The following is a 21,847-nucleotide window of genomic DNA, read 5'->3' as shown; positions in this document are numbered from 1 at the left end:
AGGACTGTCTTCTCCTTCTGATGCCAATTGAAAGCCCCAGATTGCTTTCTCTGTACTTCTGGCTGACATGCTCTGTAAATTGGGGATCCCACAGCCCCCTCTTCTGGTTCTGTTAATTTGCTAGAGCAACTCATAGAGCTCAGGGAAACACGTGTACTGGTTTATTATTAGTATTTTGTTTGTTTGTTTGTTTGTTTGTTTTGAGACAAGGCCAAGCTCTGTCGCCTAAACTGGAGTGCAGTGGAACAATCACAGTTCACTGCAGCCTCCATCTCGTGGACTCAAGCAGTCTTCCTGCCTCCGCCTTCCCAGTAGCTGGGACTATAGGCACATGCTACCATGCCTGGCTTTACCAGTTTATTATAAACAATATTACCAGCCAGGCACGGTGGAGCACACCTATAATCCTAGCACTTTGACAGACTCAGGTGGGAGGATTGCTTGAAGCCAGGAGTTCAAGAGCAGCCTGGACAACATAGTGAGATCCCGTCTCTACAAAAAATAACAAAATTAGCCAGGCATGATGACACACACAGTCCCAGCTACTTGGGAGGCTGAGGTGGGAAGATCATTTGAGCCCAGGAGTTGGTGGCTACAGTGAGCTATACTCATGCCACTGCACTCCAGCCTGAAAAACAGGGCAAGACCCTGTTTCTGAAAATAATAATAATAATAATAATACATAAAAATAAATTTTAAAAAAGGATATTACAAAGGATACAGATGAAGAGATAAATAGGGTGAGGTATATGGGGGAAGGTGGTCAGAGCCTCCGCACCTTCTCTGGCTGCACCACCCTCTGGGAAACTGCACTGTGTTCCCGGAAGCTGCCTGCACCTGTCCTTTCACATGTTTACGGAGGCTTCGTTATGTGGGCGTGATTCATTAAACACTTGGCGGTCGTGATCAACTTCACCTTCAGCTCCTCTCTGCCTTCCCTGGAGGCTGGAGGGTGGGGCTGAAAACCCCAACCGTCTAAGTCTGCCTTGGTCTTTCTGGTAACCCAGTCCCATCCTGAATCTACCCAGGGGCTGCCAGTCATGAGTCACCTCATTAACATATAAAAAGACATCACTTTTAAGATTCCAAGGATTTTAGGAGCTGTATGCCAAGAAACTGGGAGGAAGACCAAATATGTATTTCACAATGTCCCAGTGAGGGCATGCCATGAGCTAGAACAAACAGACCAAAGCATTATCGCTTTTTGACTCTTGGGAGGCCCTGAAAGGTTAAGCAACTTGAATGAGACTTTCAGTCAGATCTTGAACGCAGGCAGTCTGGATCCATGGTCAGTGTTCTTGACTCCTACCTGTCTTGTTAAAAGGTGTTTCCAAATTACAGCTAATCCTAATTTTATTTTATCTTAGCCAGGGATTATATTTTCAACCTTCCAAAATATATATATACACCTTCTAAAATATATATATATGTTAACTGCTGGGCTACTTTTTTGTGTTTTTATGCAATATGCATCTTTCTCTTTCATTTAATACAGAATAAAAGTTGATCATTTCTAACTGAATTAATGGAGTTATTTCTGAGTTTTTATACAGTTGTCTTATGGTGTCCACAGAGGATTGGTTCCAGGACACCCCCTCCACCCCACTCCCACCTCACCCTCAGAGTTTACCAAAATCTTCGAACGCTCAAGTCCCTGATATAAAATGGTGTACTTATTTGCATATAACCTATGCACATCCTCCTTATACTTTTCATTACCTCTAGATTACTTATAATAGCTAATGAAATGTAAATGCTCTGTAAATAGTTGTTATACTGTGTTTTTAAATTTGTCTTATTTTTATTTTTCTAGTGGTATTTTTTATTGTTTGGGGTTTTTCCCTCCACATATTTTTTTATCCTTGGTTGATTGAATCCAAGGATGCAGACCCAGAATATACAGAAGGCTGTTTTGTGGTCGTTTTATTTTTTTGTTTGTTTCTAACTGACATAATAATTACACATATGAGGCACAGTGTGATGTTTCAATACATGTATACATTGTGTAAAAATCAAATCAGGGTATTTAACATATCCATCACCTCGTACATTTATAATTTCTTTGTAGTGAGAACATTCAGAATACCCCTTTCCTAGCTATTTTGAAATAGCTATTTTGAAATGCAATATTATTAACCACAGTCACGCTACTGTGCAATAGAACACTAGAACTTACTCATCCCAACTGTAACTTTGTACCCATTGATCATCTTCTCCCCATGCTCTCCACTCCATTCTCCCCAGGCTCCGGCAGCCTCTATCTTACTATTTCTATGAAATCAACCTCTTTAGATTCCACATGGCCGGGCGCGGTGGGTCAAGCCTGTAATCTCAGCACTTTGGGAGGCCGAGACGGGCGGATCACGAGGTCAGGAGATCGAGACCATCCTGGCTAACACGGTGAAACCCCGTCTCTACTAAAAAATACAAAAAAACTAGCCGGGCGAGGTGGCGGGCGCCTGTAGTCCCAGCTACTCGGGACGCTGAGGCAGGAGAATGGCGTAAACCCGGGAGGCGGAGCTTGCAGTGAGCTGAGATCCGGCCACAGCACTCCAGCCTGGGCGACAGAGCGAGACTCCGTCTCAAAAAAAAAAAAAAAAAAGATTCCACATATGAGTGAGATCATGTAGTATTTGTCCTTCAGTGCTTATTTCACTTAATGTAACGTCCTCCAGGTTCATCCATGTCGCCACAGATGACAAGATCTCATTCTTTTGTATGGCCAAAGAGTACTCCACTGGGTATATGTACCATATTTTTTTTATCCATTCATCTGTTGATGGACAGTTAGGTTGCTTCCAAATCTTGGCTATTGTGAATAGTGCTGCACTAAACATGAGAGTGCAGATATCTCTTCCACATATTGATTCTATTTCCTTTGGATATATTCCCAGTAGTGAGATTGCTGGATCATATGGTAGTTCCATGAATTACTGCTAAAAGCTAAACATCAGATTTTTATACACATAGATGGCATACATTTATCAGAAATATATCACACTTCATAAATACTTGTACTTTTGACTTCACATTATAATGTAGTATGGCAGAGTATGAGTAATAGCATATCAATTTATTCTCCTCTGTTAATAAACTTTAAAACCAAATACATTAACCTGGGCAAGGTAGTGTGTGCCTGTAATCCCAGCTACTCAAGAGGCTGATGTGGAAGGATCACTTGAGCCCAAGAGTTCAAGACAAGCCTGAACAACATAGCAAGACCTAGTCTAAAAACAAAAAGATACATTAAATATATGACAGCTTATTAATTTGAATTAAGTGAAAGCTGAACATAGTAGCTCACACCTGTAATCCCAGCACTTTGGGAGGCCAAGGCAGGCGGATCACTTGAGGTCAGGAGTTCAAGACCAGCCTGGCCAACATGGTGAAACCCTGTCTCTATTAAAAATACAAAAATTAGCTGGATATGGTGGCGGGTGCCTCTAATCCCAGCTACTCAGGAAGCTGAGGCAGGAGAATCGCTTGAACCCAAGAGGCAGAGGTTACAGTGAGCCAAGATTGTACCTCTGCACTCCAGCCTGGGCAACAGAGTGAGACTTGGGGGGGGAAAAAAGTTATTTTTCCAGGAGAAAAATCTGCTTTGGTTGGTTCAATAGTACGAACTGACTTTGCCAGTTAAGCTGTGGTAGATATGTTCACTAAATTGGATGAACTAAATCTATAGCCATAATTTGAGGAAATTGAGTTGACAAGTGATACATTAAAAATGGATGTCATTAAAGATGGATTTTGATAATCAAACAGTGTATGACTTTTGACATGTAACTTGTAAGGAGCTCAAAGACTCAAGGGGAGACAGTACTATAACAAGTCTCACGACTTGGTAAGGTGAAAAAGGCTTCTTAGCATTTATATATTTTTTTAAAAAAGCAACACCCAAAATAGAAAATAGACCTAGAATTCATATTGAACCTGAGTCTTCTAGTGGAAAGCCATATTGATGCATGAGATACATGAAATAATTGGAGGAGGAAAGGGCAGCCCTACTCATTTCACTATCACTAAGATATGCTTTTCAAGTAAACAGATAGTATTAAAAAATTAATATTTATGTCTTGCTTGTCCTGTACTAATCATTGTAATGATATTACAGAAGAAAATAAATGTTAACCTTTACAGCCTTATGGATTCAGAAAGCACATTTTAAAGTTTCGTGGTTTTTGTATATATATATATATTTTTTTTTTTTTTTTTAATTGCAGAAAAGTATGGCAGGGCGATCAGTTAAAGACAAGTACAAAAAATATACTCGGATAAAATTGGAGGACATGAAATGGAAACAGTTCAAGAAATGAAAGATGTAAAAATCGCGGCTGTTAAAAGGATTTTTTTTAATGGATTTTGGTCATTTTAAAATGTGCTGGGGCTGAGCGTACTGGCTAACGCCTATGGTCCCAGTGCTTTGAGAGGCTGTGGTAGGAGGATTGCTTTGGGCCAGGAGTCCAATAACCAGTCTAGGCAACATAGCAAGACTCCCATTTAAAAAAAATAAATAAAGTACAGTGTGCTAGAATATTTGCCCTTTGTAAATATTTAAGGTTACAGTGAGAATTACAGATATCGACCTAAAAAATGTGGGAAGTGAGTTGTATGTATGTGCATATTTTCTGGAGGGAGAGGTGATCCGTAGCTTTCATCAGATTCATTAAAGGCAGGGTATTTGAGCCAGAAAACAATTCAGCGCAGTCAGAGGCCGGGTCACCATCCCTGTAGGTGTACTAGTCACTCTGGCCTCAGCTCATTCCATGTCTTTCCTGTACCAACATGCAGATGTATGGATGGTGCGAAAGTGTATCTCCTTTTCTAAATCCCGGTAGAGTTATAAACTCTTAGCTCGGAAACACCTTTCCTGTATATCTCCATCAAATAATTATATTTCTCCTGTGATTATTTCGTGTTTGTAAGTTGGTGGTACCCTCTCTTTCAGTTTGAAGGAAGAAAGTACTGTGAACATGACTTTCAGATGCTCTTTGCCCCTTGCTGTCATCAGTGTGGTAAGTTTTACTGCTGAACGTCAAGTAAAAAGTAAGTTTCCGGCCGGGTGCGGTGGCTCACACCTGTAATCCTAGCACTTTGGGAGGCGGAGGGAGGAGGATCACCTGAGGTCAGGAGTTTGACACCAGCCTGGCCAACATGGGGAAACCCCATCTCTACTAAAAATTCAAAAATTAGCTGGACGTGGTGGCAGGTGCCTGTAATCCCAGTTACTCAAGAGGCTGAGGCAGGAAAATCGCTTTAACCCAGGTGGCAGAGGTTGCAGTGAGCCCAGATTGGGCCACTTCACTCCAGCCTGGGCAACAGAGCAAAACTCCATCTTGGGGGAAAAAAAAAATAAGTTTCCAAATTCCTTAAGTCATTTCACACTGGTGAAGTATCGATGGTAAAGATGGTTTTTGGTGCTCATTATGAATAACTGTTGGATACTTCATCACTCCACTTCCCTATTGTTAATATATAACTAGCTGGAGGAGTATCAAAACCTAGAGAGAATTGATTTTTAAGGACATTTAAGGTAGAGGTATTTTGGGATGAACTAGGACTCCTATCGGGTGGCGATTAGGATTGTTCTTTTCCTGTGTTAACACAACCTTTATCTGCTTGCTTTTGGTTTTGCCAGGAAAGAGGCAGGGAAGACATCAGTGAGGTGCTTTCGATGCTTAGGGATGTTTCAGCATTGCTTGCATGGCGCGTAAGCGATGGACTTGCTTGCATGTTGTCCACTTCACTGGTTGCTAATCCCTCTGCTAGGTTTCCAGAGATTGAAGGAACTGAGTAGAATGTTCTAAAGGTTTAATGAAAGAATAAATTAAGTATAGGTTATTAGAAACTGTGCTGGAGATTTCAGTTGTCTTTGTTGACAATGACAGAAATAACCAAAAGGCATTCAAGACAGCCCAGTACCTCATTTGGAAAGGAAAACTAGATTCAGAGATGAAACAACAGCCCAAAAACGTGGCTACTGAATCAAAAACAAAAACTCAAGATGAAATAAAAACTTTTTTTTAATGTGCTTACTCTGGTAGACACATAAATAAAAAGTTCCTCTACTGGCCAGGTGTGGTGGCTCACACCTATAATCCTAGCACTTTGGGAGGCCAAGGCGGGAGGATCACCTGAGGTCGGGAATTTGAGACCAGCCTGACCAACATGGAGAAACCCCATCTCTACTGAAAATACAAAATTAGCCGGGCGTGGTGGTGCATGCCTGTAATCCCAGCTACTTGGAAGGCTGAGGCAGGAGAATCGCTTGAACCCAGGAGGTGGAGGTTGCAGTGAGCCAAGATGGCACCATTACACTCCAGCCTGGACAACAAGGGCGAAACTCTGTCTCCAAAAAAAAAAAAATGAAAATAGTTCCTTTATTGAGAAAGGCTTAAATGGTTTTTTCCCTCACTGTTTTTCCTTAATTGCTCTCTTGGTAAATAAAGTGCCATGCTTGTTACTTAGTAACATCCTTTGTGTGTTGCTTTCCCACAGGTGAATTCATCATTGGCCGAGTTATCAAAGCCATGAATAACAGCTGGCATCCAGAGTGCTTCCGCTGTGACCTCTGCCAGGAAGTTCTGGCGGATATCGGGTTTGTCAAGAATGCTGGGAGGTAGGTGGATTTTCATCCTTGTCAGATGTGGGTGGATAATGTGACTGTGACAAGATCACGTGTCTTCTCCACGCGGGATGTAAGGCAGTTCTGTAGGACACCGAATTGAGGGCATGGGAACTCAGACACTGCAGTGTGTTGACTGAGTGCTGCTGCTGGGAGAGGACCCTTGCATTGCTGTGCACAGGGCATAACTGCTGCATGCATGGCTGAACTACCAACGGGGGATGTGCCTAGATGGAGTTTCATGAAAATCAGTCAGATATTAGGGTTGGAACACAATTTTCGTGTAGCTTGATTCTGCTCTGTTAAGCACAGGAGTGATTTTTTTAAGAAATGGTGTGTTTAATTTCTTTTCAGAGATAAGGGAAGCATATTTCTTTTTAACCATTAGAAAGAACCTAAAATTTTAAATTTAAGTTTTGGCTCTGTTTAGACACCTGTGTCGCCCCTGTCATAATCGTGAGAAAGCGAGAGGCCTTGGGAAATATATCTGCCAGAAATGCCACGCTATCATCGACGAGCAGCCTCTGATATTCAAGAACGACCCCTACCATCCAGACCATTTCAACTGTGCCAACTGCGGGTACTGGAATTGTTTCTTTTTTATTACACAAGCAGTGGGAATGAAAGACTACATTTATCTATAGTTCTGTTACTCTAGCAAACCAAATTGTTTTTCTCCAATTTTTAGTCTAGAAAATGTTAAACTATAGAAGAGTTAAGAGAATGATATAATGAAACCTGTATACCCTTAATTTTGTTTCACCAGTTAACATTTTGCCACGCTTGTGTGTATACAGTGCATTCTCGTTTCACCCTCCTGTGTATGTGTGTGCGTGTGCATGTATACACATACCTCTAAAATTTCTCATGACTCTCAGTATATATCTCCTGAGAATAAGGGCATTTTCCTATGGAACCACGATACTATTTTTAATTTTTTTTATTTTTCTCTTGAGACAGGGTCTCGCTCTATTGCCCAGGCTGAAGTGCAGTGGGCAGTCATAGCTCACTGCAGCCACATCCTCCTGGGCTCAAGCAATCCTCCCACCTCAGCCTCCAGAATAGCTGGGACCACAGGCACACGCCACCCTTTTTTAATTTTTTGTAGAGATGGAGTCTTGCTGTGTTGCCCAGACTGGTCTCAAACTCCTGGGCTCAAGCAGTGCACCCATCTCAGCCTCCCAAAGTGCTGGGATTATAGGCATGAGCCACTGCACCTGGTCAGAACCACAATACTCTTATTGTGCCTGAGAAAATTAGCAATAACTGGCCAGGCGTGGTGGCTCACACCTGTAATCCCAGCACTTTGGGAGGCCGAGGCAGGTAGATCACGAGGGCAGGAGATCAAGACCATCCTGGCTAGCACAGTGAAACCCTATCTCTACTAAAAATACAAAAATTAGCCGGGCATGGTGGCAGGCACCTGTAGTCCCAGCTACTCGGGAGGCTGGGGCAGGAGAATGGTGTGAACCCGGGAGGCGGAGCTTGCCGTGAGCCAAGATCGCACCACTGCACTCAGCCTGGATGACAGAGCAAGACTCCGTCTCATTAAAAAAAAGTGAAAAAAAAGAAAACAGTTTGGTCGTATAAGTTCAGCCATCTCATCTTTTATGATTGAATTATCAGTTTGTGCCTTACTTCATTTTCTTACCTATCCTTCCTCTTGGGGGATTCTCCTCTGTCCACTTTTCATTAGCATCTCTCCTAGAGAATTACATAAAAGGGGTGAAATCCAAACAAATCCATTTGACTAATTGGGACCATCTCTGACCAAATGTTTATTGATGCAGGAGACTGAAAATAATATTTAATTTGAGTATTTGGAGAAGGAAATTCTGGGAATTTTATTGTTTATGAAAATAAACCTGTTAACCTATAACTCTTTTCAACAGCTTGTGACAATTTAAATATGTTAGTAAATGGAACTAGTCTCCCAACTTCTCAGTTTGCTTGGAAAGGTCATGTCTTAGTCTGTTTTATGCGCCTATAACAGAATACCACAAACTGGGTAATTTGTAACCAGCAGAAATGTATTTGGCTCATGGTTCTGGAGGCTGGAAAGTCCAAGATCAAGGGGCTGGCATCTGGTGAGGACCTTCTGCATCAAAACATAGCAGAGGGCATCACATGGTGGGGGAGAGAAGAGGGGGGAAGGAAGAGAAGGAAGGAGGCTGAACTCGTCCTTTTATAAGGAACCCACCCCCTCAATAACAGCATTAATCCATCCGTGAGGTCAGAGCCTTCATGATGTAATCAACCCTTAGAGGTCTTACTTCCCAACACCTGCACTGGGAATCATGAACTTTGGAGGGCACAGTCACACCATAGCAGGTAGTATTACTGAGTCTACCCTCAGCACTGTGATTATTCCCTGTAACTTTTAAAGGAAGGCAAATGGACTAAAATGTAATGTGATAATATAAGAAGGAAATGATGAATATGCCTGGTGTGTTGGTGTGTATCTGACCTAGTCTTGCATCTTATCCTTTTAAGATACAGATTTTTTGGTAGGAGTCTGAAACCTGTTCGGGCCTATTAATTCAGGTTACTCTGATCACCTCTAAAGGGGGAAAAAGAAGTTTGCAGGAATCGTCATAGTAATGTCTTTAAAACCTGAAAAGTGTGCTAGCCCCATCGGTTGGCCGTTTTTCTCTCTTAGTATTAGTATTAAGCTGGCTGTCTTTCTCATGGACAGGAAGGAACTGACTGCCGATGCACGGGAGCTGAAAGGGGAGCTGTACTGCCTGCCATGCCATGATAAAATGGGGGTCCCCATCTGTGGCGCTTGCCGACGGCCCATTGAAGGGCGTGTGGTGAACGCCATGGGCAAGCAGTGGCATGTGGAGGTGAGTTCTGAATGGCAAAGGGCAACCAGTTCTTTCAAATCTCCATGATTAAGGTGTAACCAATACTTTCAAATCTTCATGATTCAGGGGTAACTAGTACTTTCAAATCTCTGTGATTCAGGTGTCCTGGCAAGATTAGGAGAGTCTAAAGATTAAACATGGACATTTTAAAGACAATTGACTTTGCTGACAGTTAAGAATATAGAATGTACACTGCTTTTGTGAATGTCTCAGTAATGATACAGGATGTGCACTTTTGCTCCTAAAGCCTTCTTGAAGCAGGAAGTGCCACGGTCTATATCCAGCAGCAGCTCGTCCTTTATAGGTGCTACTGAGATGCTCACCTCTGTTCTCTTTTTGGGCTATTGTAATAGGCTATGTCTTAAAGTAACCTTTAAAGACAGACACCTGAATTAAAACTGCGAAAGTATTATATTATGAGGCCACTTATGGCCAAATGAAATGACTGTCTCAAACTTTCATTCGTCTTCTCTGAAAATAGGTTAACTTCGGGGTTTCCTTTATTAGATATAAAATATGGCAATTCAAAAATGACTTATAGCAGTTTTTCTTTTCAGCATTTTGTGTGCGCCAAGTGTGAGAAACCCTTTCTTGGACATCGCCATTATGAGAGGAAAGGCCTGGCGTATTGTGAAACCCACTATAACCAGGTATTGACCTTAGTCACTGGGTGCCAGATAGACTTTTATGAACCTAAGCTTATCAGTAGTTTAACTACAAGTAAATCTCTTGGAAGATGTACATTGTTCAGTAGAAATTTGTTTTTAACTTTGGGAAATAATTTCAGACTCAGAAGCTAACTATAAAATGGAAAATACAAAGAATACCTGTATGCCTTTCATTCAAGTCCACAGTTCGCTTTATCATTTCCCGCGCTCGGTCTTCCTGTGTAAAACACGTACTTACGTAAATATTATATACAAGTATGATGGCCGTTTCTAAAGCATTTGCCAATAAGTTCATCATACTCCTTTACCCCTAAATACTTCAGTGTATATTTCCCAAGAATATGGGACTCTCTAACATAATCGTAGTTATCAATATTGATACCATACTTTAACCCATTTATTCCAATTTTGTCGCTTGAGTCAGTAACATCCTCACAGCACTTTTTCCACTCCCAGACTGGACCCAGCCTGGGGTTGTGATGTTTCTTTAGCCTTCTTAAATCTGGAATATTTCCAGAGCCTTTTCAAATTTTTGATGACATTGACATTTTGGAGGGGTGCAGAGGGCCCCTACCCCCTTTTAATAGACTACTTTCCACTTGGGTTCACCTGCTGCTTCTCTGTGCTTAGATGAGGTTATACACAGCAGGTTGCAGCCCCATAACAGTGGCAGGCATCCTCTCAGAACCTTGTCTCTGGAGCACTTTATACCTCTCCTGCCACTGGTGATCTCCCAGGCATGGTGCTGGCCGATAACATCACTATGAATTACAATTTCCTTCCCTCTTTTGTAAGAAAGAAGCAATCTGTGGGCATTCATTTTATGACCATGGAAATGTCCTGTTCCTCATCAACCTGCCCTAGATTTAGCACCCCTTGATGATTCTTGTCTCTGTGCCAGCTGCAAACGACAGTTCTCCAGCCCCACATCCTCCACCCATAGTCTCCACCTCAGGGCTCTGCCTGAGCAACAGCCCACCTCCTCTCCTATCCATAGGTTTATTCATTTATCTGTTTCTTATCCATATGGACTCACAGATTTCTGTATTTTGCATTACTTATTTGGGTGTTCAAACTGTCATCTGGAAAGTTTTTCTTTTTAATTGATGACAGTGAATTACTTTCATTGTAAGAAGTAAAAACTTGTCAAAGAACTTTTACTAATTTTCTCTAGTAGTGATAAATTCTCAATTTAGATAACCAGCTATTTTTAAATGTTCAGTGTTCTAAAATATTTAACACATCTTGAACTTTGACCACCTTTTTGTATTTTCAGCTATTTGGTGATGTTTGCTTCCACTGCAATCGTGTTATAGAAGGTGATGGTAAGTATCTGTGTGAGTTTTAGATTCGTACCACTTTGACACAAAAACACTAGGGTAATGTGGAAATTCAGGTTGGTGATTGCTATTGTTTGGAATGTGATCGTTATCAGTTGCTTTTTCTCTTTCTTTGGCATATTTCCCAAGTAATCTGTAGCAGTAAGATGATAGTATCAAAGAGTTGGATTTGTTACTGATTTATGATACTACTTCCGGTCACTACCACAGTGTTGTATGCCAGCAATCATGGGAACTGTCCCTGGTGGACCCTAAGACTAGTTTCTGTGTCCAGTTTCAGGAAACTCTACAACAACGTTTATTAGGAACGGTTTCATCTGCTATTGTAGTTAGGAAGAGGCACTTTAACCTCCATATACTAAAACCTGGCAGTTATCAGCAAGCATATCTAGGACTTACCACCCTTTGGTAATGTACTTTGGTAATTAGGCTGGGCTGATTGATTGGAACAGAAAGGAAGCAGCTGTGTTTGCTAACAGTCGCTAACACAATTCTGCCAGAGACTTCCTGGCAAAGTTTTGAACAATCCTGTTTTCAGCATGATTCATGGCTCCCTGCAGACATCACCTAATTCAGGAAATACTTTTGAAACACTGTTCATGTGCAGTTTGTGAAAACAACCCAGGAAAACAATCTTTAGTGCCATTGAAAATAAAACTTACCTCCCTCCTCTGTGAAACAGACGCCAGGTGAAAGAAGCTGCAAAGGAAGCTGTCTTGTTACCAGCTCTGGAAAAAAGACTCCTACAGGGGCAAATAAGTTAATGTCTGGATTTTTGAAAATTATATACCTAGTTCATATTTCCGTGTTGGGCCAACAGCAGTAGGGACAGAAACAGCAAGCTCACCTAAACAACATGAGGCATGGACAGTCGCCACATGTGCCCAGGTCTAGGGGGCACAGTTGCTGGTGTAAGACATGGCACACATTTATAACTTCACAGGATACTTAAGGACAGGGAAAGATTAAAGTCAGCCCTCCGTATCCAACAGCTGGATGCAAACATCCGTGGATTCAGCCAACTATGAATCAAAAATATTTAGAGAAAAGTAACAGTATAACAATACAAATAATACAGTGTAATGACTATTTACATATCATTTGCATTGTACTAGGCATTGTAATTAATCTAGAGATGATCTAAACTATACGAGACAGGACCAGGAGCAGTGGCTCACGCCTGTAATTCCAACACTTTGGGAGGCTGAGGTGGGCAGATCACCTGAGGTCAGGAGTTCAAGACCAGTCTGGCCAACATGGTGAAACCCCGTCTCTACTAAAAATACAAAATATTAGCCGGGTGTGGTGGTGCATGCCTGTAATCCCAGCTACTCGGGAGGCAGAGGCAGGAGAATCACTTGAGGTTGCCATGAGCCAAGATCACACCATTGCACTCCAGCCTGGGCAATAAGAGCGAAACTTCGTCTCAGAAAAAAAAAAAAAAAAAGTATACAAGACAATGTACATAGGCTATATGCATTTTATTTTATTTTATTTTATTTTTTCAATTTTACAACTTTATTTGATGTATTTGATGATCAGCAATTAGTTCTCATCCACATTGACTGTCTGTAGATTTTTGAAAGTGGTAACAGGTACATAAGTAACCAAAGTATAGAGTTTATTTGGTGAATCTTCATCCTCATTACGTTTTCTGGACAGCCGCACACGGATTCGGTATGGGACATTCCTTATTCCTTTGGCCCAGACAGCTTTGTTGAGCCTGGTATCAATGCGCACATCTGGAGTTCCCATCTCCTTCATGGCAAATTTCCGAATCTCTTTGAGTGCCCGAGGGGCACACTTCTGGAAGCCCCCTCCATGGATGCGCTTGTGAATGTTGATGGTGTATTCTCGGGTCACCACCTCGTCGATGGCAGAACGGCCCTTTTTCTTCTCGCCACCCTTCTTTGCGGGAGCCATTCTGCCGGGTCCAAGCTGGAAAGCTGCTATATGCATTTTATATCAGGGACTTGAGCATCTGAGATTTTGGTATCCTCAAGGCATCCTAGAAACAGCATCCTGCACATACTGAGCAACAACTGTATACATAAAGGTTGAGGGCCGGGTGTGGTGGCTTACACCTGTAATCCCAGCACTTAAGGAGGCCAAGGCAGAAGAATTTCTTGGGGCCAGGCGTTCAAGACCAGCCTGGGCAACATAGCAAGACCCTCCATCTCTACAAAATAAAAATAAAAAATTAGCCAGATATGGTGGCACACACCTGTGGTCCCAGCTACACAGGAGGATGAGATGAGAAGACTGCCTGAGCCCAGGAGTTCGAGCTGTGATCACACCACTGCAGTACAGCCTGGGCAACAGAGTGAGACCCTGTCTGAAAAACAAAAGAAAAGAAGCTCTCAAGAAAGAGGTTCTTGGCTGGGCATGGTGGCTCATGCCTGTAATCTCAGCATTTTGGGAGACTGAGGCAGGGAGATTGCTTGAGCCCAGGAGTTCAAGACCGGCCTGGGAAACATGGCAAAACTGTGTTTCTACAAAAAATACAAAAATTAGCCAGGTATAAGCCGGGCGCAGTGGCTCACGCCTGTAGTCCCAGCACTTTGGGAGGCCAAGACGGGCGGATCACAAAGTCAAGAGATCGAGACCATCCTGGCCAACATGGTGAAATCCTGTCTCTACTAAAAATACAAAAATTAGCTGGTCATGGTGGTGCACGCCTGTAGTCCCAGCTGCTCAAGAAAATGAGGCAGGAGAATCACTTGAACCCAGGAGGCAGAGGTTGCAGTGAGCCACGATTGTGTCACTGCACTCCAGCCTGGCAACAGAGCAACAGTCCGTATCAAAAAAAAAATTAGCCAGGTTTAGTGGCGTGCACCTGTAGTCTCAGCTAGTCAGGAGGCTGAGGTGGGAGGATCACTTGAGCCTGGGAGGTTGGGGCTACAGTGAGCCATGATTGTGCCACTGTACTCCAGCCTGGGCAATAGAGCAAGACCCTGTCTCATTTTTTTTTTTTTTTTAAAGGTTATTGAGAACCTCCACCAAGTGCCACAGACACAGTCGTAGTTCTGTTTTAGAGTTGAAATTCTGAGCTGCCCTGCTCCCCATAAGGATGTATTTCCATGTGACCAGATCTCTTTCCTCTTTCTCTAGTGGTCTCTGCTCTTAATAAGGCCTGGTGTGTGAACTGCTTTGCCTGTTCTACCTGCAACACTAAGTTAACACTCAAGTAAGTCTACGGTTTTGTCCAGTGTGAATCCTAAGACTGAAAACTTTGGGGTGACACTTAAAAAAAAATCCTAGAATTTAGAAAAAGAATTATTTGATTTCTTATTTCCTCTTTCTGTTCAGGCCTTCTGAAAGTAAAGGTTCTTCCTTTAATTGTTCCCTGTTCTTTTTTCTATTCCTTCTTTGTCCTACTCAAAGGGATAAGTTTGTTGAAATTGACCTAAAGCCAGTCTGCAAACACTGTTATGAGAAAATGCCAGAAGAATTTAAGAGGCGACTTGCCAAACGGGAGAGAGAAGCAAAGGATAAGGACAAGCAGAAAAAGAAAAAGCCAGTCTGTTTGTAAACTTTTCTATCGCTCTGTCATCATTTTCGCTACTTTCTCCTTTGGTTAGTTCTTTGGAATATGTTTGTGTTCTGTTTCTGTCTTTTGCTTTCTTCCCCCCTCATCACAACTTTTGGGCATGTATTTGTAGTCATCAGAGATTGAAATACAAGTATTTGTCCTGTGTAGAACTGGTCCTTTTGCATAATTGCTAAAATTACAAAGATTAAATGAATACGCTCCATACTTAATACAAGTTTGTGGTCATATATTTCACTTACTCTGTAGAGTCACTCACCTCATTTTTTAAATACCATATGGTGTACATTTCTTTCCTTTTTTTAATGGATTCAAAGGGAAGAATTCTAATCTGTTAATAGAACCTGGAAAAAGTTTTAAAGGATTTTTGTCTGATAACTGTAGCTTTTAAAACCCTGGTTTTTGGTTTCCTTGCCAAAATCATTTAATTGATAAATTATAAGTGTTGTTTGATATTTTTAAAAATGCATATATTCTAAGTTATGTATTAAATTATTTCAGCATGGCCAGGCATGGTGGCTCATGCCTATAATCCCAGCACTTTGGGAAGCCAGAGCGGAAGGATTGCTTGAGCCCAGAATTTTGAGACCAGCCTGGACAACATGCCTAGACCCCATCCGTAAAAAAAAAAAAAAAAAAAAAAAATTAGCCAGGTGTGGTGGCCCATACCTATAGTCCCAGCTACTCAGGAGGCTGGGGTTGCAGTGAGCCATGACTGTGCCACCACACTCCAGCTTGGGCTGTGACAGAGTGAGACTCTTGTCTCAAAAAAAAAAAAAAAAAAAAAAACTCTTACAACATGTTTCATATCTAAGCAAAGTCTATCTGATTTACATAAGACCTCTTCTATGATGTTTGAATATGCATTGATACAATACCCATATGCTATTGTTTATGAATTCATGTCCTCAGTGTCTTCAAACTCTTTTTTTATTCGTCATTTTTATGAGAAGTATTTCAATCTTTGAAATTCTCTTGAATTACTGGCATGATTGTTCCAGTTTTCCCTCAGAGTTACCATTGTGTTTGGAGCTCTAAAAATATTTTGTTTCAGTTTACATGTTTCCTTCTATAAAGAGGAATTAAATGTAAATGTAAGATTAAAACAATGAGGCAGGGCATGGTGGCTCACGCCTGTGATGCCAGCACTTTGAGAGGCCGAGGCAGCAGATCACTTGAGACCAGCCTGGGCAACATGTTGAAACCCCATCTCTACTAAAAATACAAAAAAAATTAGCCAGGCATGGTGGCGGGCACCTGTAATCCCAGCTACTTGTGAGGCTGAGACAGGAGGATCGCTTGAACCTGAGAGGCAGAGGTTGCAGTGAGCCAGGATCGTGCCACTGCATTCTACCCTGGGCAACAGAGTGAAACTCCGTCTCAAAAAAAAAAAGATTCAAACAGTGGAAAGCTTGCTAAGGTAGTCTCTCTGAAAACAGGAATAATTTTTTTGTGTTTGTCACAAAAATGGCAGTTTTAATAGCTTTTGCTCTAAGAAGACCTTGGGAGAAAAGCCATAAAATAATTCCCAGTGTGGTGTTTTAAAAGAGAAGATTTTTCATTTTAAATATGTGTTTAGGAATTTCCTTTGTTACTAGTATTGTCCTTTAAAATGATCTTGAAGCAAAGTCTAATGTTTAAATGCAGTAAAAAATAGCAGTAGATTTCATCATTTTTGTCATAGATAGCAATATACCACTAGATTTATTTCACAAATGCTACCTCAATATGATTTCACGGCAATGAACAAGTTATCAAGTTGTATATTTATTCAATTCAAAATTAAACACTCTGGATTTCAACAGTAATATGCTCCTGTAATTACCTGTTGGAAATGCATTACAGATGGTCAGGAGGCTATCTGAAAAGTTGTCTTCTCCAGGACTGTTTTAAAAATAAATTGATGTGTATTGCCCTAGCTTTTCGAAAGAATAGTTGAGTTCTTCAAATAGCTACCATTTACAATACAACCACAGGTGATTTCGTTACGTTTATGTTAAGAGTGATTGAAAACTTTCTTCCAACCTTTCTGTCAGATAACCAAAATAACCCCTTATGATTTAAAATTAATGAAACCTCATGGCTACCTAATTTAAAGTACTAAGTAAGATCATATTGCCTCCAATAAAGAAATCATTCACATTATAAAAATATGATTCTTTCCTTTAGATAAATTTATCTTTAAGGTATTCCCAAGATATTTTAAAATGTGATTACCATCCTGGGCAATACAGCAGGACCCTGTCTCTCCAAAAAAAAATTTTTTTTAAGTTAGCCAGGCATAGTAGTATGCACTTGTGTCCCAGCCATTCAGGAGGCTGAGGTGGGAGGATGACTTGAGTCCAGGAGTTAGAGGCTGCAGTGAGCTGTGATCACCACTGCACTCCAGCCTGGGTGACAGTTGAGGCTCTGTTTCCAAAAAAAAAAGTGATTGACTGTACTTAAGTCAATTATATATGTAATCTACAGTCTGTGTTACACAGGTGGATGTATAGAACCAATTTATAAGGACTTTTTTTTTCAAATGATACTGAATTTATATATATATATCACAATAAGAATTGAGGTTAGAATTATGGTTTTTTTACTAACATGAATATAGATATCATCACCTAGTTGCCTTCATTTAGTTCAGTACAATTACTTCACATTATTTATATATCTTTGTTGAATATGTTTCCACTAATTTCTTTTTTTTTTTTTTTATAATTATTATCTTTAGGAATAAGTTTGTGGAGTTTGACATGAAGCCAGTCTGTAAGAAGTGCTATGAGAAATTTCCACTGGAGCTGAAGAAAAGACTTAAGAAACTAGCCGAGACCTTAGGAAGGAAATAAGTTGCTTTATTTTTTCTTTTCTATGCAAGATAAGAGATTACCAACATACTTGTCTTGATCTACCCATATTTAAAGCTATATCTCAAAGCAGTTGAGCGAGAAAAGGACCTATATGAATGGTTTTATGCCGTTTTTTAATTAAAAAAGAAAAATTCATATAATCGTGTTTAAAACACAGATGAAGTCAGTATTCACCTTTGTTAACCCTTATCCATTTGTTGACATGTAGATTGTTTACAAAAAAAAACACATGGTTAAATGTTAAATTTTAATTAGGGCCCCCCAAAATTAAATATAACTTTTTAAAATGAAAGGAGTCACCTTCTACATGACTCAGGTGAAAACACAGTATAAACATGAATTTACTTTGTATTCAAAAGAAAATTCCAACTGCTGTTGGGGAAGGACACAGAAAAAATAACCACCCAAGAAAAAAACAAGAAAAATGAATCTTATACGATCTTAGTATATTTATCAAACGAGTAGCTATAAAGTGAATATACCCATTACTAAGACAAAAAACAAGTGTAATTCAGAACTACTTGATTTTTTTTTTAGTTAAATGCAATAATTATTATACTTAGTTTTATAACCTGCTCTCCTTGTGAATTCTTCCTTCGAATGATTATGTAACACAGTAGGAATAGCTAGCTAGTAGGATGTCTTTTAAATTTTTGTGCAAAAAAATTTATACCAGGCATTTGAAAATATACTTTACAATATTGGAAAATGAAGTATTTTTAATGTATTACAGCAATTATGTTTCTAAGCTTAATGTTAAGCATGTAATCTTAGAATAGGACATGAAATTAAATTGTATGTAGCTTGGAATGTCTTGCTTCAGAAAAGTGAATGTGTATGTCCATCATATTGCCTTTATAACCATGCTGATATCTATGCTTTATACATATTCAAACTTGCCTTGCCTTAAAAAAAATACATACTGCATACTTACATCAGGAATTGTAGCCATCTCACAGAATACCAACTAAAACTAAGTGCATTGAGATCTGAGATTGGTAAACCCAGATTCATTTACCACAGCTATAATGAAGTTTTTAAAAACTCTCTTCTCCTTTTTTGGGGGAAATCCATTGTTAATTTCTGTCATCTTAGAAGAAAATGATGTTGATAGGTGTTTCAGATTTTCCGTTTCAAATCTTATAATTAATTGGATTTATTTACTACAAGTAGGAGGTATAAATGACACTCTTAAATTGGAAGGAGGAGTGTTTTAGTGTCTGTTTTAGGTCAAAATTAGTGCTTCTACTTTTATCAAAAGTTTTATCCTGAGGTTTCAGGACCACTCTTCCTTAATAAACTTGTTAATGTAAAGCGAGCTTTATGAACATTTAAAAAATGTTGCTGCTGCTTTGTTACTTAAAGAGAAAGTTGCCAAGAGAGACTTCTTAGGGAAAATACTGTGTTTTCCAAAAATTGCTGAAATATTGTTTTGCCATTTTTAAAGAGTCTCAGGTTATTACCACTCTGCCATTAAATATTTGTATGCCTGCATTTTTAAAAATTCTGTGCATGTACGTTATGGAGTACATTCTATTTTTGTTTTCAGATACCCTACAACCAATTATTTTTTTAGTAATCTTTTAAAATTAAAATTATCATAAATGATTGAAAATAATCATCACATAGTTGAAGATTGTATGTATTCAGTAGTTTAAAACAATCTTTGCATTTGACAGTAAGAATCAAAGTCTCTTCAGTGTGCCTTTGTCAGCTAATATGTGACCAGCAATGACAACCTTGGGAATATTTATTAAGTATTATACTATGAATATAGGCAACATAGGACAGGGTTTGCAGTACAGAGTCTTGATGCTAAATTCTCATATACCTCTACACGAGAAATATGGAGCAGGAAAACAAGCATTTACATACATTCTTCATCACTTTGAAGATGCATGGCCTGAACTCAACTGCTTGTGTTTGTTTACGTATCAGGCATAGCCAAGCATCTCCTGTAGCTAGAGGTTCCACTGCTGTCTTTACTCAGTCCTCTTTTAAAATACAAATTAGTGGCCAGATGCAGTGGCTCACACCTGTAATCCCAGCACTTTGGGAGGCCAAGGCGGCTGGATCACGAGGTCAGGAGATCGAGACCATCCTGGCTAACACAGTAAAACCCTGTCTCTACTAAAAATACAAAAAAATTAGCCAGGAGTGGTGGCGGGCGCCTATAGTCCCAGCTACTCGGGAGGCTGAGGCAGGAGAATCGCTTGAACCAGGGAGGCAGAGGTTGCAGTGAGCCGAGATCGCGCCACTGCACTGCAGCCTGGGCAACAGAGTGAGACTCCATCTCAAAAATAAAAATAAAAATAGACCGGACATGGTGGCTTATGCCTGTAATCCCAGCACTTTGGGAGGCCGAGGTGGGTAGATCACGAAGTCAGGAGATCGAGACCATCCTGGCTAACACGGTGAAACCCCGTCTCTACTACAAAAAAATTAGCTGGGCGAGGTGGCGGGCGCCTGTAGTCCCAGCTGCTCGGGAGGCTGAGGCAGGAGAATGGCATGAGCCCAGGAGGCAGAGCTTGCAGTGAGCCCAGATCATGCCACTGCACTCCAACCTGGGTGACAGAGCAAGACTCCGTCTCAAATAAAACAATTAAAAAAAAAAATTATGAATTAGTGTTTTCTAGAATTTCAACTTGCTAAGCCTCTAATATTTAAGGGTAGTTTATCTAGATACAGTACTTTCTTCCCTGATAAGTAGTATCATTGGAGCCCTTAAATATAGGAGAAGAGGAAGAAGTTTAAAAAGTGTAAGTGGGCTAGGCGCGGTGGCTCAAGCCTGTAGTCCTAGCGCTTTGGGAGGCCGAGGCGGGTGGATCACGAGGTCAGGAGATCGAGACCATCCTGGCTAACATGGTGAAACCCCGTCTCTACTAAAAATACAAAAAATCAGTTGGGCGTGGCGGCCGGCGCCTGTAGTCCCAGCTACTCAGGAGGCTGAGGCAGGAGAATGGCCTGAACCCAGGAGGCAGAGCTTGCAGTGAGCCGAGATCGCGCCACTGTACTCCAGCCTGGGCGACAGAGCAAGACTCCCTCTCAAAAAAAAAAAAAAAAAAAAGAATTGTAAGTGGATTAAAAGAGAAACTTGGTCTAGTTCATAATATTTTTAATACGGCTTTCCCTGGCTGCTGGAAAACTTAGGCCAGTAAGCATCTCTTTGTTTCAAGTCCTATAAGACAATTTGAAATAATTCATTGTTCATGCCAAAATTCTAAGTACTGTTTTTCTTAGCAAGTATAATATAATCAGGAAAAATGGGTACAAGTAAAACATTCTTTGGATCATACTCATAGCCTTATTAACACTGCACCTGAATAATAGGTCATTTTGCCTCACTCATTTGCCAAAGTAGCCATTTCTAAGTTAAGGAAATTTTTAGGTAGGCTGATAGCCTTGTATTTCATTTTAGATTGTAAGCTCAATGGCAGGGATACTATATCGATCATTATGTTTTCATATAGCAACCATCACAGTATACTCTTGGTGCTTAATAAATGTTTATAATTAACAATAACCTGTTGTATATTGTTTAATTTGAATGGTATATATATGAAATACCTATGAAAATTGAAGTATTCATGAATGTATAATAGAAATAAGTAAATGAATAAAATGACCTGGTTACTATAGATAAGCCAAATTTTAAACCATCTAGAACAATGGTGTAGTCTTCCTTCTATTCAATATAAATGCTGGGTTTTTATTATTATTATTATTATTAAGAAAGAAGATACAGGCCAGGCATGGTGGCTCACACCTGTAATCCCAACACTTTGGGAGGCCGAGGCCAGTGGATCACTTGAGGTCAGGAGTTTGAGACCAGCCTGGCTAACACGGTGAAACCTCATCTCTACTAAAAATACAAAAATTAGTAGGGCGTGGTGGTGTGCACCTGTAGTCCCAGCTACTTGGGAGGCTGAGGCAGGAGAA

The 21,847-nt window shown here is 40.4% G+C and overlaps 2 protein-coding genes and 1 long non-coding RNA gene across 14 annotated transcripts in view; 1 reads left to right on the top strand and 2 right to left on the bottom strand.

Moving 5' to 3' along the window:
- LOC105471843 (LIM zinc finger domain containing 1) overlaps window positions 1-21,431 on the top strand; it is a 151,543-nt gene extending 130,112 nt beyond the window's left edge. For 9 of the 12 annotated variants that reach the window (XM_011724617.2, XM_011724623.3, XM_071077142.1 and 6 more), the window contains 9 exons: window positions 4,949-5,015; window positions 6,499-6,619; window positions 7,056-7,205; window positions 9,321-9,471; window positions 10,050-10,142; window positions 11,437-11,485; window positions 14,612-14,687; window positions 14,885-15,076; window positions 17,773-17,899. In XM_011724617.2, coding sequence (XP_011722919.1) covers window positions 4,949-5,015; window positions 6,499-6,619; window positions 7,056-7,205; window positions 9,321-9,471; window positions 10,050-10,142; window positions 11,437-11,485; window positions 14,612-14,687; window positions 14,885-15,032 — 855 coding nt within the window. In that variant the 3' untranslated portion in view covers window positions 15,033-15,076; window positions 17,773-17,899. Of the gene's footprint in view, window positions 1-4,948; window positions 5,016-6,498; window positions 6,620-7,055; window positions 7,206-7,944; window positions 7,949-9,320; window positions 9,472-10,049; window positions 10,143-11,436; window positions 11,486-14,611; window positions 14,688-14,884; window positions 15,077-17,772 lie in introns of those variants that run through there. The other 3 variants (XM_011724616.3, XM_011724614.3, XM_011724628.3) reach the window with 2 other exon arrangements.
- On the bottom strand, window positions 5,670-10,378 carry LOC139357943 (uncharacterized). Its single transcript, XR_011612018.1, has 3 exons — window positions 10,320-10,378; window positions 8,277-8,329; window positions 5,670-5,803 (listed from the first exon to the last, which is right to left on the bottom strand). It is a non-coding gene; the product is annotated as an uncharacterized lncRNA (long non-coding RNA).
- LOC105471846 (large ribosomal subunit protein eL31-like) lies at window positions 13,021-13,434 on the bottom strand. Its single transcript, XM_071077143.1, has one exon. It carries the CDS (start codon window positions 13,421-13,423, stop codon window positions 13,046-13,048), a length of 378 nt encoding a protein of 125 aa, XP_070933244.1. The 5' UTR covers window positions 13,424-13,434; the 3' UTR covers window positions 13,021-13,045.
- Window positions 21,432-21,847: the final 416 nt, after the last annotated feature.

Source organism: Macaca nemestrina, chromosome 13 (assembly GCF_043159975.1).
Source record: "Macaca nemestrina isolate mMacNem1 chromosome 13, mMacNem.hap1, whole genome shotgun sequence".
Classification (NCBI taxonomy): domain Eukaryota; kingdom Metazoa; phylum Chordata; class Mammalia; order Primates; family Cercopithecidae; genus Macaca; species Macaca nemestrina.
The sequence above is the reverse complement of the archived record's forward strand: the minus strand, read 5'-3'. Positions and strand labels throughout refer to the sequence as shown.